Below are 17,586 nucleotides of genomic sequence, written 5' to 3' on the forward strand. Positions count from 1 at the left end.
CTGAGATAACGTGAAATGATAATTAGACCAAATAATTTCTGGCAAAAGAAAACACAGGTACTTGACAAGAGTTGAAAGATTCAGGGCACTAATCAGACCTACTGTGTGCTGCTGGCTACTACCAGGAGGACTTTTCTGAATCCGATATTGTACTATAAACTTGGTTTTGTTGCCTGATTCCATGCTGAGGCAGTGACCTCGGAGGGAAGCAAGGGAGAAGTGCTGGACCCAGGCCCACGTTCCCTCGTTCTCTCCTCCAGCTCGTCTGACCTCGGTGGCATCTCCCTGTCCTCCCGCTCATTGGGCCCCTGCTGGAGTCCCTGACGAAGCCTCTGGCTGGTGCCCTCGTGGTGTCTTCTCCCCCGGCTCAGAAGGGCACTTCTCACCGAGGTCCCACCGCTCCTCCCTGCCCGCGCACCCGCCCTGGCTCCGGGGGCCCATTATTCCTCGGTGGCACTGCCCCTGCCAGCTCCTCAGCAAGCACCCTCAGCGTCTCTCTACTGCCTCTGCGCCGGAATGTCTGACCCCTTCTGCGCCACCTGAGGGACTAAACTCCGCTTCTCTCCCTGCCCGCAGGCACACCGTGGAGCGGGCAGGGGCCGGCAGGATGCCTCGTGGGGTGGTCGTCTCTGCTTCTCGCTGCTCTCCACCGACCCACCATGCCTCCCCCACTTCCCTCTGAGAGACTTCCACCGGAAGAGACGGGGAGGGTCACGTTTCAGTCTCTGATTTTTTCCTGCCTTTTTTCTACAAGTTACCATGGCCAGAAGAAAGGATAGGCGTCCCCTTCACCTGGGACCATATTCCCTCCTTCTCAAAGTGGGGTTCACTCTTCTCCTTTCTCTGGACCCGTTAAGTGTGAGGTGGTAAAGCAGAACATGATTTATAGACGAGAAAGATGAAAAACACATTAATTTCATATTTTTAAAATAGTCTCCTCATCACAGCTGTTATATCCATGACCCCAGAGCCACAAAACTGATAGGCTATATATTCAAATGCCTGATTAAAAGGACGAGTAATCGGGCTCTGGCCCACAGAATAATAACAAGTAGCCCATGGCCTGCCCACCCCCCAGAGTACAGCACCTCCACCCTCTACCACCGGCTGTGGGCACGATGGGCAGGGAGCCAGGATGAGCCGGGAGGGCACCGAAGAACCACTCTGCTGGGACTCTGAGAACAGATGGAAAGAATATGGGTCATTTCAGAAGGGTGAGGAGTAGAAAACCAGGCCCCTGTGATGAAAGGCTCTAAAACTCCATCATGACACAGCAAATCAAAACATCTTGGTTATTTTGCTGTCTGTCACTCCTGACATTTTTGCCTCTTACATCATTTTATCCAGAAGTAAAACAGAAAAACAACCTGACTTGTGGGAGATGGTGGGGGTTAGAGTTAACATCTGCACAGCATGTTCTGTTCCCTGAAAGAAATGTGCCACATCAAGTGAATTAATATTTCTCCTTTGAAGTACTTATTCACATTCAGCCCTTCCTATATGTGAAACATAATCTCTCATCATTTTCACTGCCTCAAAACCTTGAAAAGAAACATGCTGAAGCTTCTCCCTGTGAACTTTTACCTTTACATACATGAGAAAGCGCTTATTGTGAGAAATAAGAAGCATCACCCTAGGATCAAAATACGGCATCAAATGGTGAAAAATCAAAAGATGGGAACTATAAAGCTGCCAAAATTAGGTTCAAAGAAGATGGAAAATTAAAAAGCATATATGAAAGGCTTCTTGTCCGAGATCAGCGGAATATAAGAATTACCAACGAAAACTATCTGGGGAGACAGTCTTCCTGTTTAGAAGTATGAGGTTGTCGCATGAGATAAGGGACGGTAAGAGGACCCAGCAAGGAGCAAAGAATCGTCAGCTAAGATCAGGAAATCGGAAAAAAAAAGATATGCATTTAGAAATGGGATCCACAGCTGGGCAGGATGCAGCAGGCCACTCTGAGATCCCATTATGTACCTGTCTGCAGAAAAGCACTCAGGCCTCCAACTCCCTGAAAATGTTTTTAAACATAATTAAGATACACACAGCTCTCTCTCCGCAGCTCTTGTCACGGTTGCAATTTTGCCTATGTTCGTTAATTTTTTATTATCGCCCTCTCCCCAGCTAGACCACAAATCCCCTGAGAGTGAAGGTTTATATGATTCTGCTCACTACAGCATCCCCAATATCTAGCACAGAATTTGGCATATCATTGGCGCTGGGTGGCAAATGAAATTCAGGTCAAATTTATGATCGGGTTGGGGCCTCTGGGATGAGATCTGACACATACACAGAGGACGCTCTCCAAAGCAGTTCTCCAGTCATCTTTAGACAATTACTGATGTTCCCTAGTCGTGGATCTGTTGCTTTGAAGGAAGTCAGTCCTCAGTGATACCCTATTAAAAAGCAACTGCAACCTGAGAGGAGTCCTGCTTTAGGTGATAACTGAACACCATACTGGCTGGTTAGATGACAGAGAACAGAGAGAAAAAAAACCCTGAAAATGGAAGACAGAATGAGGAGGAACAGAAAGGTACCTAGGGCAAGCCAGAGAAAGGGAATGCTGGTCACAGCCCTACCTCCTTGACCTTCCAGAGGTTTATATTAGACATGTGTCTTCATTCCTCCCGCAGAGATGTGTAACTATTATGTTTCCCTAGAAAAAAACCATGTCACCTTCTCACCTTACTACTGTCATATATCCTGTTCCCTGTGCGCCATGTTTTTTATGCCCCCAAAGAAACATGGAAGATTAAAAAAGAATTAACATAGCTTACAAAATGAAGACTCAAGATTCCAGAATAATCTGTATTCGATCCATCATAATTTTCAATTTCATCTTATCAGCACTCATAAATCACACACACTCCATTTAAGAACCCAGGGAGCCCCAATTCTCCATTATTTTCAGCAGGATTGCAAACAGCTAAGCCAATCACGTAAACAACCAAGTGGGAAAGTTCGCTAACGTTTGGTCTTTCAGCAGTGCTTTTCAGATCTGCCCTACAGAGACCCAAGGCTTCCTAAGACATTCATCCCAAGGCCCTAGAGGGGGAGGATGGGGAGAGGCAGGGGGAACATGAGAGGGGGGTTTGCACCCCCTCCCCTTGCTAAAGCTACAACGGCCCTGTTTTGCTCTCTTTTCTATGAAGGCTTCCCCTCAAAATTCCATTTGAAGAACCATTTCCCCAGCTTTATGAAGTCCACAGACTCCTGATGGAAAGTACTCAAAGCATCTGCGCCTTTTCTGCCACAGCCTGAAAAAAGAAAACACTTGCTACGACATCATGTGAAAATAATAAGTTTAAAAAATGTCTCTCCTAAGGGGGTTTTCACCTCACTTAAGTTTTCAAAGTTTAGGGACTGCCCAACTTACAAAGAGTTTGTGTTCCAGAAGTTTAGTTTACCAGGCAGGGCTTTGGAACTCAAGGCTCACCTCCCCACAAAAACAAGGACATCATGCTGGTCCCAAGGCATGCAGTGAAAGCCTGATGCCCCACGTATGAAGTACGATGTTACTAATACCACTAGAAGGAAAAGTCTCCACTTTTGCCCCTTACGGTATGGGTCACTGTGGGCCAGTGGGGGCACCTAACCTCCAGTTATGCTATTCCTTTGAAGCAGTTCATCCTGTGAGATGTGATGGAAAGAGAGCTAGTGACGAAGGAAGGCTTCCCCTCCCCCCGTTGTCTGCAGAGTTCCAGAGCCATCCATAGCCAGCGCGGTCAGTGGCTGCCCAAGGGGACAGGCACCAGTTATCTGCGAGCTGGATAATGCCTGTAAGCCACCGCCTATCACCAGCTCTGAAAAGCTAACTCATGGTTTCCTTGTTTATTCTCCGGTATTCCGTATCATTTTATTATGACAATCGGCACCTAATATAGATCCCAAAAAAGCTTGAGAGGACCTAACACTCAGGCAAAAAAAAAAAAGAAAAAAAAATGCTGGCAATGTTCATAACCCTCTGAAAAAGAAAGAGACCGAGACAGAGAAGAGAAAAAAGGAAAAGATAACAACATGTAACTATAAATAACTTCCTAGGTTGGACTGAAAATTTATTTTTGTTTTCCCTTCATTTTGGCTCATTTGGTAATAAGCTAATGAACTAGAAAAAAAAATAGGAGTTTTAACCAAACAATTCTAAAGGATCTCAGAATTTCAAAACTAGGAGTAATGAAGAGACTTGGCTCATTTAGCATCACAGGTTATCAAAACAAGTAAATAAAATGTTAATAGTCAATTTTCCACCAAAACTGTTGAGCTGTTCAGAATTCTTTTTTTTTCCCTAAAATGATTAAATTGTGCACTTTATTTTATCTTATTTTTTAAATGAAAGCTTCTTTATTTATTTATTTATTTATTTTTGGCTGTGTTGGGTCTTCGTTTCTGTGCGAGGGCTTTCTCTAGTTGCGGCGAGCGGGGGCCACTCTTCATCGCGGTGCGCGGGCCTCTCACTATCGCGGCCTCTCTTGTAGCTGAGCACAGGCTCCAGACGCGCAGGCTCAGTAGTTGTGGCTCACGGGCCCAGTTGCTCCGCGGCATGTGGGATCTTCCCAGATCAGAGCTCGAACCCATGTCCCCTGCATTCGCAGGCGGATTCTCAACCACTGCGCCACCAGGGAAGCCCCAGAATTCTTGATATCAAAACTCAAAGGGAATGCTCTACCACAGAACCAAATCATTTAATAGGCTAACATTAAATGATTTGCCAGTAATGAGTACTACCATTAGGGTAGATATCTTTCCATGTCTTTGCAAAAGGTAGAAACACTCTAGAAGTATTTTAATCGCTCATGAAGAAGGAGAAGGAGGAGGAGGAGGAGGGAAAAAAGAAGAAGGGGGAGGGGAGGAAGGGGAGAGAGAGGACTTCTTCCTATGTGTGATTTTTGCACTTTATGTGAAATTCTACCTTTACATACACTGCCCTATTGGCTTGTACTGAAAGCATCTGCTTACACATCTCCTTTTCTAGGTGCTCTCTGAGTAATGTGACCAGAGTACTGGTTGAGATTGTGGACACTTGGGGCTCACAGATCTAGGTTCTATTCCAAGTTCAATTCCTTGCTAAGTCTGAAAGGGTGAGTTCTCTAAACTCTCTAAAGGTTGAATGCTTCATCTAAATAGGGATAATAATAAATACCTGTCTCATAGGGCTGTTTGAGAGGAAATGAAATAGTACACGTAAAATTATGTGCCCTGAATACAGCAAGATTGACGATAATGATGATGATGATGGTGGTGATGTCTTTCCCTCCCCCGACGCCTAGCACAATTCCTTGCACATAGTAAGTAGTCGACACGTGTTTCTTGAATTGAGTTGAATTTCCCCATGCCATCTGTCTGATGAAGTCCGACATTTTCTTTCTGAAGATGATTTTTGAGCAAAATTTTACAGAAAATCTGATGCCTTCACCTGACCACTGCTTGGAGACCCCATAGCGCTTTGTGCCCCTCTATGAACTCCTGTCCCATGAGCCCAGAACTATGTGTGTGCTCTGCCTTCTGAAGTTTGCAGCTTGCTACCTACTTGAGGGAGAATAAAATCAGCCTTTCATGAAACAGTAAGCTCCTTTTTTCTTTGCCTTTCCAGAGGTCAGGCGTGTGGCAGGAAAACAATAAATGCTTGTTCCTGCACCAAGTAGACGACACCTATAACCACTAACTGAACCCAAAGGGAGCGGCGTGCTCTCTAAAGGAAGGAGATAAGGGTTCATATCAGATCCTCTGTCAACCTTCAAGGCTCCGCTCAGACCCCCCCGCCAGCACGAAGCATAACCAGACCAACCCATAGTCGCCCCGCCATTTCTGAGTCCCTATTTCAGATTAAACATAGTTGCTCGAGGTGGGGGGGTGGTATGTTAGTCCTGTTTCCTCAGACACCCCATGAGCTCTGTGAAGAGAGGATTAACTAATTATAAATTCTATTGCACAGAACAAGGACATGTAGCAGGCAGGCAACAAATATTTGGTTGCTTGATTTAGTTCTGTTTTCCAATGTGCTCGAAGTACTTCTCCAGAATTACCTAATTAATCCTAACTTGATGAGAAGAAAGGCATATTGGAGCTGCGCAGACGGGAGCCAAGTCCTGGCACCCTCCGCGGTGTGAATGAGCAAGGGGCGTTCTTGCTGGCTCTGCAATAGTGCCTCTCTTTGGCCGGCACTCAATTTTTTGAACTAATAGCTTAGCACACGGAAAATTAGCATTTTACATAAACCGAAAACTAACTGCCAACCAAGTCTTCATGGCATTGTTAACCAACAGTAAACCCTACTCGGAGTTTTTTTCCTCTAATTAAGTGGACTGAGAAGTGGTCCCAAGTCCTCCAGAAAGAGGATGGAGGGAACTACCATCTCCCCTGTGATCAGATAAACCCGCGTGGAAATAATTAGATCCGTTGCAACTGAGAGCTGACTACTCTCATTACAAACAGCTACAACTGACATTTTCAAAGAGTGTCAGCTAGACACCTCCCTCCTTCACGAAGTCTGCTCTTCTCCCTTTTTCACATCAAGGATTCTCAGGGACCACGGTAATCATAATCAGCCTCCACAGTCATACAATCTCTTTTTAACTTTTCAACATGCTTTCACACCTAACTACCTATTTGACACCTGCAGCCATCCTCAAGACAGGCAGACAAGATCAGATAGACTGTCTCACTTTACACCAGCACAGAGAATCCCAGTGGCTGGCCCAGGGCCACAACCAATGAACAGCGGAAGGCGGACCTCAACCCAGCCTTCCCTCCCCGCTCCTCAGTGTCGTTTCACCTCGCCGCCGACCACTGGGCTGCCACGTAGCTGCTCAGCACCGTCCTACACGGTGGCCGGCACGACAACTCCTCTGAAAGACAGCACCCTAGGTTTCTCAAGAAGAGACGGGGTGTCCCTGAAGAAAACACTGCCGTTCAAATCCCTAGTCTTAACCGATGTGTTTCGCCATATTGAAGGCACGTTTCCATCCAAAATGGTTGACTGGGAGCCAATCATGGTGTTCTAATCTTTGTTCATGCTGTCAGCGTGACATATGAAAGAAATATGAATAAAGTGACAGGATGAAAACAAAGCTAGTGGCTGGTGTGAGATACACAGACAGGGTGTTAGCCCCACACTCACTGCAGTTGGGTCAAGTTAACACCTCTTTTTTCCCCTACATATGCAGTGTGGAAAAGCTATTTATAAAATGTTTTTAAATATTTAGGACCAAATAAATCAATATTGTTGGGAAACACTTACTCTGACCAGAACTCATTTACTTGCCCTAGTCCCATGTGGATAACAGAACCGAGAATATCAGGATTATCCAAGACCGGGAAAATAAAACAGACATTCAGCACTTCTGCCCAGACTGCCCACTCAGGCCCGCTTTCAGTCTGCACACCGGCTGGTGACCTGGCATGAACAGTACGATGACCGAGGAGTGGCCTTGTGAATAATATTTAGAACGAATGTAACAAAAATAGGCCTTTCAGAAATTACCTGACTCTGCAATTCACTTTGCTGCTTCAGGCGAAGATTTTCAGGTGTATCTGCCACCGTGGTGAAGGACTGCTTTGGGTAGTGTCTGTGGAGAAATTTTTTTAAAGAACAGAATTAAAATATTGTGACACAAAACAATACTTTAACACCAGTTGTTTTATTCTTCCCTTCTGTCCCAATGGAAGAGGTGTCTCTCCTCTTGGCCAAGGTCACCTCTCTGTTATTATTCTGGGTCCCAAGCCCTCCTCCATTCTCATGACCCTCTATGATCCACTTGTCTCCCAAAATTTCACCCTAGGCTTCCCTGTTCTATGAGCTACATCCCGTCAGCATCCAAGCACACTCAAGGCTCCCCCGACTTCTATCCCTCCCTCCACCCACACTATTCTAGCATGAGGTCCAAGAGTCTGTTCTCTCCTTCAGCCAAACTTCCTTACAAAGAGGACTAAGCTCACTGTCTCTGCTCATCTCTTCCAGCTCTCTCCTCAATGCTATGCATCCTAGCTCCTGTTTCCAGACGTTTCTCTGGTTAAAGCTATAATGGCTTCCTGCAGCACAGAGGATCCAACAGACATCTTTTGGGCTTCCTCTTGCTTAGCCTCTCCTCCATCCTCTTCCTCGGCGTCTTTGTCCCCACACACTCCTGGCCAGCTTCTCCCCTTCTAGCGGTTCCTCGTCTGTCTCCTGGGGGCTCCTCTCTGCCCACCCTCCTTCAGGGTTCTAACCGGCTTTCTTCTCTTCTCAGTGTACGCCTGGGTGATAGCCGGGCTGATCTCATTCATCCTCACAGCTCTGGGTACCGCCTATAACCATGCTGATCACTTCCAAATCTACATCTCTAGCCCAGCTTTCCCTCCTGAATTTCAGAGCCACTGGCATTTCCACTCATGCATACCCCATATTCACCACACATTCAGTCTGAAATCCAACAGTCCGTCATCCCACCACAATCCCAAAACGATTTCTTCCCCGAGTATTCTCTCTTTCATTAATTAGTGCCCAGTTGCCCACACCAGAAACCTGGGAGTAATCTTGACTCCTCACACATCTAGTCAATCCATCGCCAGTCTATTGATTTCATCTCCTAAAAATGTCTTGATTATATTTACTTCTCTCCGTCTCCACTGCGTTTTTTCATTTTAGGCCACGTTTATCTTTTAGATAACTACAACACTTGCCAGTCTTGCCCTTCTAATCCAACTCGCCAAAGCAAACTTTCCACAGTGCCAACCTGATCACCTGACTCCTCTGAGTAAAACCTTTCCATGGCTTCCCATTGAGCCAAGAAAAAAGTCCAGCCTCCGGTCCCCCAAGGCCCCCACGATGAGCCTTCTGCAGACTTCTCGCTCACATCCACGCTCTGGCTGAGAAGTTCACCCTTCTCTTTCCCACCTCTTCCCCTGCATGCTTTACCCTGGCCTGGAACACCCCACTTCTCTGGCTAACTCCTCTTTATCTCTTAGGTCTCGCCTTAGATTTCACTTTCTCCAGGAAGCCTTCCTGGTCTCGCAAATGTGTCCTGGAATGTACTTTCTGTTCCATTATAATATTTTTTCGTATTCATTTGTACGTTCCTATTGACATGTCTCTGTCTCACAGTACAAGGAAAGTTCCGCGGCCGCAAGAACAGGCTATCTTGTCCCTTGTCAGAGAACACTCAGCACCCACCAGCATCTGGCTCATATGACTTCAGTAAATATTTGTGGAAAGAATAGAAAGGAGGGAAGAAGGGAGGGAGGGAGGAGGGTAGGAGAAAGAGGGGAGAGAAGAAGCCACATGACCACAGTGCGTGTCAGGCTACAGAAAGCTTCACTGCATTACATCATACATAATGACATATATGCAAACACACAAGCCCTCCTGGTGGTGAAGTGATGGCGTCTACTCCCACGTGTGGTTACGAACACCAGCGACTGCCTCTACTCCCCATGCCCAGCCAGCACGGAGGGTACATCTCTGGCTGCTGTGACTCTATCACCACAAAAGCTGTGGAGCTCAGAGCCGCCCCTCAAAGAGCCCCCACTCCCTGTTTCCTTCTCCCTGGCCCCTCTCCTTGGTGATGTCCACCCTCCAAATCTTCCTGTGGTTTCTCAAAAGTCCTCTAAGCCTCACTATTTCACCATAATTTTCTTGCCTTCTTAGAGCAGATACAAACCTAATTTAAATTTTTTCATGATAACTCAGGGTCACCTAAACAGACATTATCAGATCATGATACAGAGCAGTAGTGCTTTCAAAGTTTACAAAGGTTGGGATGGCCTAAATCCCATGAGATCGTTGCACTTCTATGTCTGTTGGACTGGCAATGAGATCATTTCTCACACACAGCAGTTGGCCTTGCACAGCCTTCTTCCCTTCTGGTTTCCTTCTTCTATCCCAGGGTAAGCAACTAGAGAGTAGTCAAGTTTAGTGAAATGTTGGTAAAACTAGAGTTACTGGTTCAAGTGAGGAAGCTGTAATAGGCAAGGTGTCTCCCTCCCTTTATCCTGAAGTCAGAGACTTCGTGTCAGCTACACACTATGGGGGCTACTTCTTTTTCTTTTTAATTTATTGAAGTATAGTGGACTTACAACATTATATTACTTTCAAGTGTACGACACAGGGATTCGATATTTTTATAGATTACTTGGGGGCTACTTCTGAACTGTGCTCCAGACAGGTGAAGCTGGACAGACAACGTCAGTGTGTTTCAGAATGTTTGCAACTCAATCTTGGAAAGCTGAACTTCATTGGACTTTAAAATGTAGCCATTATGTATGTATTGCTACACTTTAAAGCTAAAATAACAAATTAGCACTTTTTTTTTTTCAAAATACATTCTGTGGAATAAAGTTTCACAGAGATTTTCAGGATTTCCACAATGTTTAATTCAAAAATGTTATGTATGTATTTTAACTACGTTTGAAACTGTAATTAAAATCTACTCTCAAATATTACAGAAAGTTTAACCCATTGAGACTGTACTGTACTAACTTGCAGGTTAACTCAGTTTAGGGGCAGACTTTGAGGGGACAACCTTCTCCTGCCATTTATGTTTAATTAAAAATTATGTTTAAAAGCTAAAAATTACATTTTAAATTAAACACAAATTAAATATTAAACAGAATTTTTAAGTAAACATAATTTAAAAATTAAACAGAACTTTTAAGTAAACAGCATTCTAAGATGGAAAATTGAACTGTTGGGGGGGGCGCAGGACATTCAATTTGCAATTGCTTCTCTGTATGTACATGAACTTGGCCCACACCAGGCCAAAACAATGTCTACTTGGATACTAACAAAACTTCACTTGCCACTCATATCTCCCATTTTAAAGTTATCATTTCATGATAATAATCTATTCCCACCATTTGATTTTATAATGAGAAGAGGTGATAGATTAGAACTTACAAAATACATGCATATAAATAAAACACCACTTTAACACGTTTGATATTGGGAACCCATACTAAGTTCTATTTGGAACAAGGTTTTACACTGAAAAGAAAAACAAATTGAAAAGCTTCTGCTTTTTTCTTTCTTTCTTTCTTTCTTTTTAGAGGACATACTCTGCTCACCTGACGGCCAAAGCAACAAACATACTGACATGCTGAGCAATTATACTGAGGACTATAAACAGATTGTAATACTTTGCACTTTTTCCAATATCCTTCCCAATCCTAAAATTCAATGATTTTGTAATAATGGGTAACATAACTTTCTCTAACGATGAATAACAAGAAGAAACTATCCAAATTTTTGATCCAGAAGAAAAATTCAACTTAGTATTAATAACCACAATAAAAAATGCCGAGGAAAGGAGGAATTCATATCTGAAACTACTAGGAGTCATGAGTACTACAATGGATTAAAACCTAAGGCTTTGGGGACCAAAGTTATCTTCAGAGCTAGCAAAATTCAAGTGACTAGGGTCTTGGGAAAAAGTGCCTAACAATCAAAAGAGAGTGGAATGGTCTCATGAGTTGGAACCATGAGACACAGAAGTAGTAAATGTAATTACAGATGTGGCAGCACACACTATTTACATAAAAAATAATAATTACAACATCTGGAGAAACCTAATGAATTTTGCCAAAGTGGACACATCTGAAAATCCTGGATTTCTCAACATCATGTCCATGTAGCGATGTCCATCTAAACTAATCTGACGATATTCTGCTCTGAAGTCATAGTCTCAACTCCCACCCACTCACCGCCCCACCCACAAAAGAAAAACAGACCCAGAAATAAACTGAGGGCTCAGTGGTCCCTCATGGGATCATAGGAACAGAGAAGCAAAGCATTTTAAAACTAATGGACGGTACCATACAGTTAATTCTAGCTCTACACAAATACTGCATTTAAATGATTGTAGAAGGTCTCCCTAAAATAAGTGTCTTGAAAAGAAAGCTCCAGGAAAGATGATTTCTTCACTAGGCTTCGAGGAAGAATGACATTTTCTCCTTGTCCGTATTAGGGGACAGAACTTGGGGCATAAGGCATGGGGGCATGAAAAACGCATGTTCAAAAGGAATCAGGAAAAAAGTAAAAAGAAAAAAAAAAACAAAAGATGGGGTGGATAAATTGGTACATTAATATATTTCCTGGATAATAAAATATAATCATGGAACCATGACAAATAACACATTGGGAGCTGGTGGAAAGATCTGAAGAATATCGTGAAATGTTTAAGCATCATAAACAGAAGCCTCTTAGCTGAAATATGCAGGAATTGGACGAAGCGTATGCGTCAAGATTAGGCTGACAGCTGCAACAAATCCAGATTTCGATGAAATGCTACATTAAAAATAAATAAAAAGAGAAAGAATCAAGATAATCACAGAAGACTACAACTGAAACAGCAAAGTTAGGTCACAAAAAGAGGGCTTCCCAATTTTTTCATCTCTGTGAGATTCAGTTGATAAGAATATAGGAAAAGTTGTATGTAAACCAGGAGACCAGAGCTGGGCGGAGTGAGGAAAGCAGTGTAATAAGCAAATGGCAACCTCCACAGAGATAGTAACGAGACAGAACACAGAGAAGAGCAAGAATCCAGAACCTCTCACTTTTTATCCAGAGCCCAGGGGTCACGAGAGCACTGGAGCCAAACAGCCTGGGTCTGGACCTGGCTTTTCCTACTGTGCACCTACTGTGCGCCTTTGGGCAGGTTTCTTAATCTCTCTGGCCTCAATTTCCTCATCTGTAAAATCAACACAATGATAGCACTTGTTACGCTTGTTGCAAAATGAACACCTGTAAAGCATTTCAAACAGTGTCTGGCTTGTCACAGGCACTGAATCAAGTATCTATTATTAATAACAAAAAATATTATTATTACTATTATTTCTACTATTACTTTCTCTTTGCTTTACTGCAAAGTGACTTAACTTCTGTGTCTCATTGCCTTCATCTATATAGCTTCTTGCTAGAAACACATGAAAGAGCTTTATCAATGGAAAACTACTATAAATGTGAGATATGAGTAAACCACTTAGATAGATAAAGCTAAGATCGTTATGAATTTATTTACTGTAAACGCTGTAGTAATACAATGGTTCTCAAGCACTGTCCCTGGAGGGTAGCCAGCGACAGGCAACGTCAGGAGACATGTCTGGTGGTCACAACCGGGGGAGGCGGTGAGGAGACAGGTGCTATTGGCGTCTCGTGAGCAGGGGCAAGGGATGCTGTTCCACCTCCTGCAGTGCACAGGACGCCGCCACCCAAAATACCCGCAGTGCTGAGGCTGGGGTCCCTACATGATAGATCTCTAACATTACAGGAGGCCGCTAACTTTAAGACGGCTAGCTGTTTCCAACTGCTAGCTGTTTCAAGATTTTCCAAGAGATCTTCCAGAAAAAGATCTCTGATCTCTTTTTTCATTCTCACCTGCCTGGCAGAGTCAAATGGCCTGCCATCTCCCTCTAATCCTGTGCCACAGTGCGGGTCAATGACGCCTGTCTGAGTCTCCTCCTCACCAGCACTTAAGTCTACCCACCCTCTCCAGTTTTTTGTTTCTCCGACCACTGTTACAGTTCTACTCAAACTAGAAAATCTGAGAACAGAACTCAGGTGTCAAAAGCATCTGTTATTATATCATTATTTACTGATGGGCCCTGTGCAGAAAAGAGTAAATAGAGCAGGCCCAAACGCTATATATGAAAAGCCAGCTTTCAAGGTTGGCCCTTGGCTAGTGTCTAAGAACTTGGATTCTGGGAGGGTCCCCACCACCATTCGTTGATAAGGGTGGAACACTGTGCCTAAGCTGTTTGTACAAACAGTAAGGTTGATGCAGAACACTTGCTCTCCTTCTGGGAGTCTGGAGTTTGGGTACCTGCCAGGCAGAGGTGCCTCTGTAAAGAGCCCCCGGTTAAAAACCCTGGGAGCTGAGTCTCTAACGAGCTTGAGTGGTTGGCAACATTTGACACGTGTTGTCACAGCTCATTGCTGGGGGAGCTAAGCGTGTCCCGTGTGACTTTCTGGGAGAGAACTCTGGAAGCCCATGTCTGGTTTCCTCTGGATTCTGCCCCACGCGCCTTTTCCCTTTGCTGGTTTTGCTCTGCCTCTTTTCACCATAATAAATCATAGCCACAAGTAGACTCTAGGCTGAGTCCTGGGAGGCCTCCTAGAGAATCATCAAACCTGGGGGCAGTCTTGGGGACCTTAGGCCCTCTTCTGCCTAACAACTTATCATTCATGAAAGAGGTACTGTATTAACGTTTTTAGTATATTATCTGCTTCAAGAAAATGCAACTTTATCTCTTAAGAACACTTAAAAGGCAAAAGTTCTGACCTCACGTTATTAATTTGACTCCTCAGTTCTGCCTTTCTGAGTCAGGTGAGGGCCTGATGACTTTTCTTTGGACCATCTTTTTATGCTCTGATTTTACCCAAGGAAGTAATTTTATCCAAGGGTCAAGATCATAACTATATTGGATAGTGGGGAGATGATAGAAGGTTTGAACATAATTTTAAGTATCTCCCAAATTAGAACAACTCCATTTTGTAGCAATAATGATTGTTTCACATCATTCAAAATTATCTTTAAAAAGTGAAAACTAAAACATTTTAAAATAACCAGGCCCTGAGAGAGATTACCACCACCAGGGTCGTCTATGAAGCTACTTATAAAGGATGCAATTCAGCAAAAAAAGAAAATAATTCCAGAAGGACAAGCTAAAATGCAAAAAGGAATGGTAAGCAAATAAAACGCTAAATGCAATGCACCACACACATGCATACGCATACACACACCCACATACACACAACATTGTATGGAAAAAGACAAAGCTAAAACATCTGATGGTAAAATGAGAAGGTAGCATGAAAATAAAGCATTCTAAGGTCCTTCTGTTCTTCATGAGAAAGGTTAAGACATTACTGAATTTTAAACTGTGCTTAAATAAATGTGATAAAATTCTAAGGGTAACCACAAAGAATGGAAATATAACACATAAATTCAAATCCTATAAAAGGGAAAACTCAAATTTTTTAAAAGTGCCAAAACTCTAACTCAATAAAATTTAAAAAAAGAAAGAGAATAGAAACAAAAAGCAGCGTAGAATAAACGAGACAAATAGAAATTTAACAGTTGGGAGAAACAATTCAATAATCACAAAAATGTAAATGGGTTACATCTGCTAGCTAAAAGATCAATATATAGTCATATTTTTTAACTCCACTATAAAATAGCTATATTAAAATGAGACAAAATATACTTTTAAAATAAAGGCATTATTAAGAATAGAGACACTATATAGTGATGAAGGCTCAAGTCGCCAAAAAAGCATCATCTTAAATGTAGATTTTTTAAACTATGTGTGTGTGTATATATGTATATACATATATATAAGGAGAGAGGGAGAAAGAGAGAGAGAGAGAGATTGTGTGCACGTGCATGCAACACTGATGACAGGGAAAACTGGCATATTCACCAATATGGTGAGAGATTTCAGCACCCCTCTCCCATTTACCGCTAGGTCAAGCAAACAGACAGAAAATGAATAAATATATCAAATATGTGAAATACGGAATTTGTGACAATAACACTAGTAATGTCTTCTCCACGGGGCGGTATTCAACCTATCTAACAACCAGCACATCATGGACACCCACCAATCAAAAGGGGTCTCAGAGCCGGCCCGGCCATGAACCACGGGCAGGACGCACCAGTGTGGACTGAGGACCACCAGTCTGCCTCCAAGGCAGGAAGAAGCAGGATGCCAACGTGTGCCATACGGAATGACAGCGGAATCATGAAAAGAAATGAAAACCGTCTCAGTTGTAATATCAACTCTTCATACGTGTATCCTGCCCCATCGGATAGAGCTTTCCTGAGGTTGGCTGCTTTGGAGCCCAGATGTAGTGAGAAAAGGAAACAGCATGAAACTGGGGTGGGGACAGAGGCAGGAGGAGAAGGGAGGGGAAGAGAGAAGGAGAGAAAGACTTTAACCCAGGCTGGGATCTGCCATCACACACTAAACATGAGAAACAACCGCTAGACCTCCACGAAGAAAACGCGTCCAGCAGGAGGGGCCCAAGGAGCCCCGCGCTCTGCACAGAGAAGTTTCTAACGGCAAAGGAGCAACAGGGACAAACGCAGTATGAGGACACACAGGTCAGGCACAGCTTTGAAGACTAGATCAAATCAGACCTACTCATGAAGGCATGGGGTCTCAGGGGCGGTGAGATGCAGCTGCTTCAGACAGAAATATGAACTGGTGCGTTTACATCTACCATGTGCTATGCTCCCCCAAAACTAAAATGTTAACAGATTTGTTTAAGGAAGACCTCCTCCATGGCCGAAAAAATCTGAACTGAAGCCAGCTCCAAACTGCCACGGGCCTTCCTTTGTAAATGCTTCTGCTGCCTAAGCACACTTTGCCAGACACATCAGGGAGTTTCTCCTACCATTTTCTTTCCCACCTGGAAATCTCACAGGGCCTGAACACCCAAAGCCATGCACTGGGCTTCTTTACCTGGTTCTTCAAGGGCAAAGCATGTAGGCTCTCACATTCCTAGTCTCCATTTATACTTCTTTCTCCAAAAGAATATTCTAAAACTCACGTTCATTGTATTGGAAGGTTTTTCTTTGTTAAAGAGCAATAATGGAAAATGGCATATTATGTAAGAGAAGGAGAAAACCTGGAAGTTTTTTTCCTTTGAATAAAAGTCCCTGGGAAATTCCATAACTATTAATAATTTGCAAAAACCATCCTACTTTGGTTATCCTTTCAGATGCGTAAAATTGTATAAAATAGGAAATTCTCATAGCAAATGTTTTAAGACCTAGATGATAACACTGAGTAAAAACAATTCCACATTATTTCTTCTAATATTCCAGTGTGAGCGCTGACAGGGAAATTAACATCTAATGGGTAGAAGCATTTTAAGATAATATCTTTTTTACATATTGGGGTCAATCTGGGCATTTTCTACCTAATATGACTCCTTAAGTAAAAATTTGTTAGTGTATGATTAACACTATTCAACGTCAGCGAAAGACATATTATAATTTTACTCATGATATTCTTCCAGTATCTTCGAGTTTAACATGCTTCTTTCAGTCTCTTGCTATGTCACTGATGTGATGTCTCTTCATAGATTTCTCTCCCCAGCCGTCATCTCGTGCTTAATTCTACCACTATTCTTCCCTGCAGCACCTCCATAAACAACTCCCATATAATGCCACTGGTTGCAAAACATCAATTTTTATGATTTAAAAAAAGACGGTGAATTAGAGCAAGTAAATGGGGAGTGCTCTTCAGAAAGGAGGGTTACGAGAGCCGCTGGTAGATCACATAAAAGCGAAAAATGGATTATGATAATGTAGGCCTCCCGTACATGAAATACAAGCCCAGCTGAAAGGAGGTACAGAAAGCAAACCCCTGGCTCTCTAAAGGGCAGTCAATAACCTAACGATTTACCAAATTCTCTTTCTGTCTGTAAGGGTCAAAAACTTGCCACCCTCTGAATTACTTCCTCGGCGGGACTCCATTGTAACCTCTATCGTGTGTTTACAAAAGAGGCCATGATCAAAGGGATTACACAGAAAACCGACCACACTATGAAATGCTTATCAAGCTATTGGAACATATCACCTAGATTTTGAATTACTCTGTAAAAGG

At 43.2% G+C, this 17,586-nt stretch overlaps 1 protein-coding gene across 8 annotated transcripts in view; it reads right to left on the reverse strand.

Moving 5' to 3' along the window:
* Positions 1–17,586, reverse strand: part of LOC309655011 (LIM zinc-binding domain-containing Nebulette-like) — a 213,316-nt gene that overhangs the window by 77,531 nt on the left and 118,199 nt on the right. For 7 of the 8 annotated variants that reach the window (XR_014260536.1, XR_014260537.1, XM_082449890.1 and 4 more), the window contains exon 3: positions 7,484–7,568. Coding sequence is in view for 6 of the 8 variants with exons in the window: in XM_082449890.1 (XP_082306016.1) it covers positions 7,484–7,568 (85 nt within the window). In the remaining 2 variants the exon portion in view is untranslated. Of the gene's footprint in view, positions 1–13; positions 3,261–7,483; positions 7,569–17,586 lie in introns of those variants that run through there. The other variant, XM_082449894.1, reaches the window with a different exon arrangement.

Source organism: Balaenoptera physalus (genome assembly GCF_965194825.1).
Source record: "Balaenoptera physalus genome assembly, chromosome: 2".
NCBI lineage: Eukaryota > Metazoa > Chordata > Mammalia > Artiodactyla > Balaenopteridae > Balaenoptera > Balaenoptera physalus.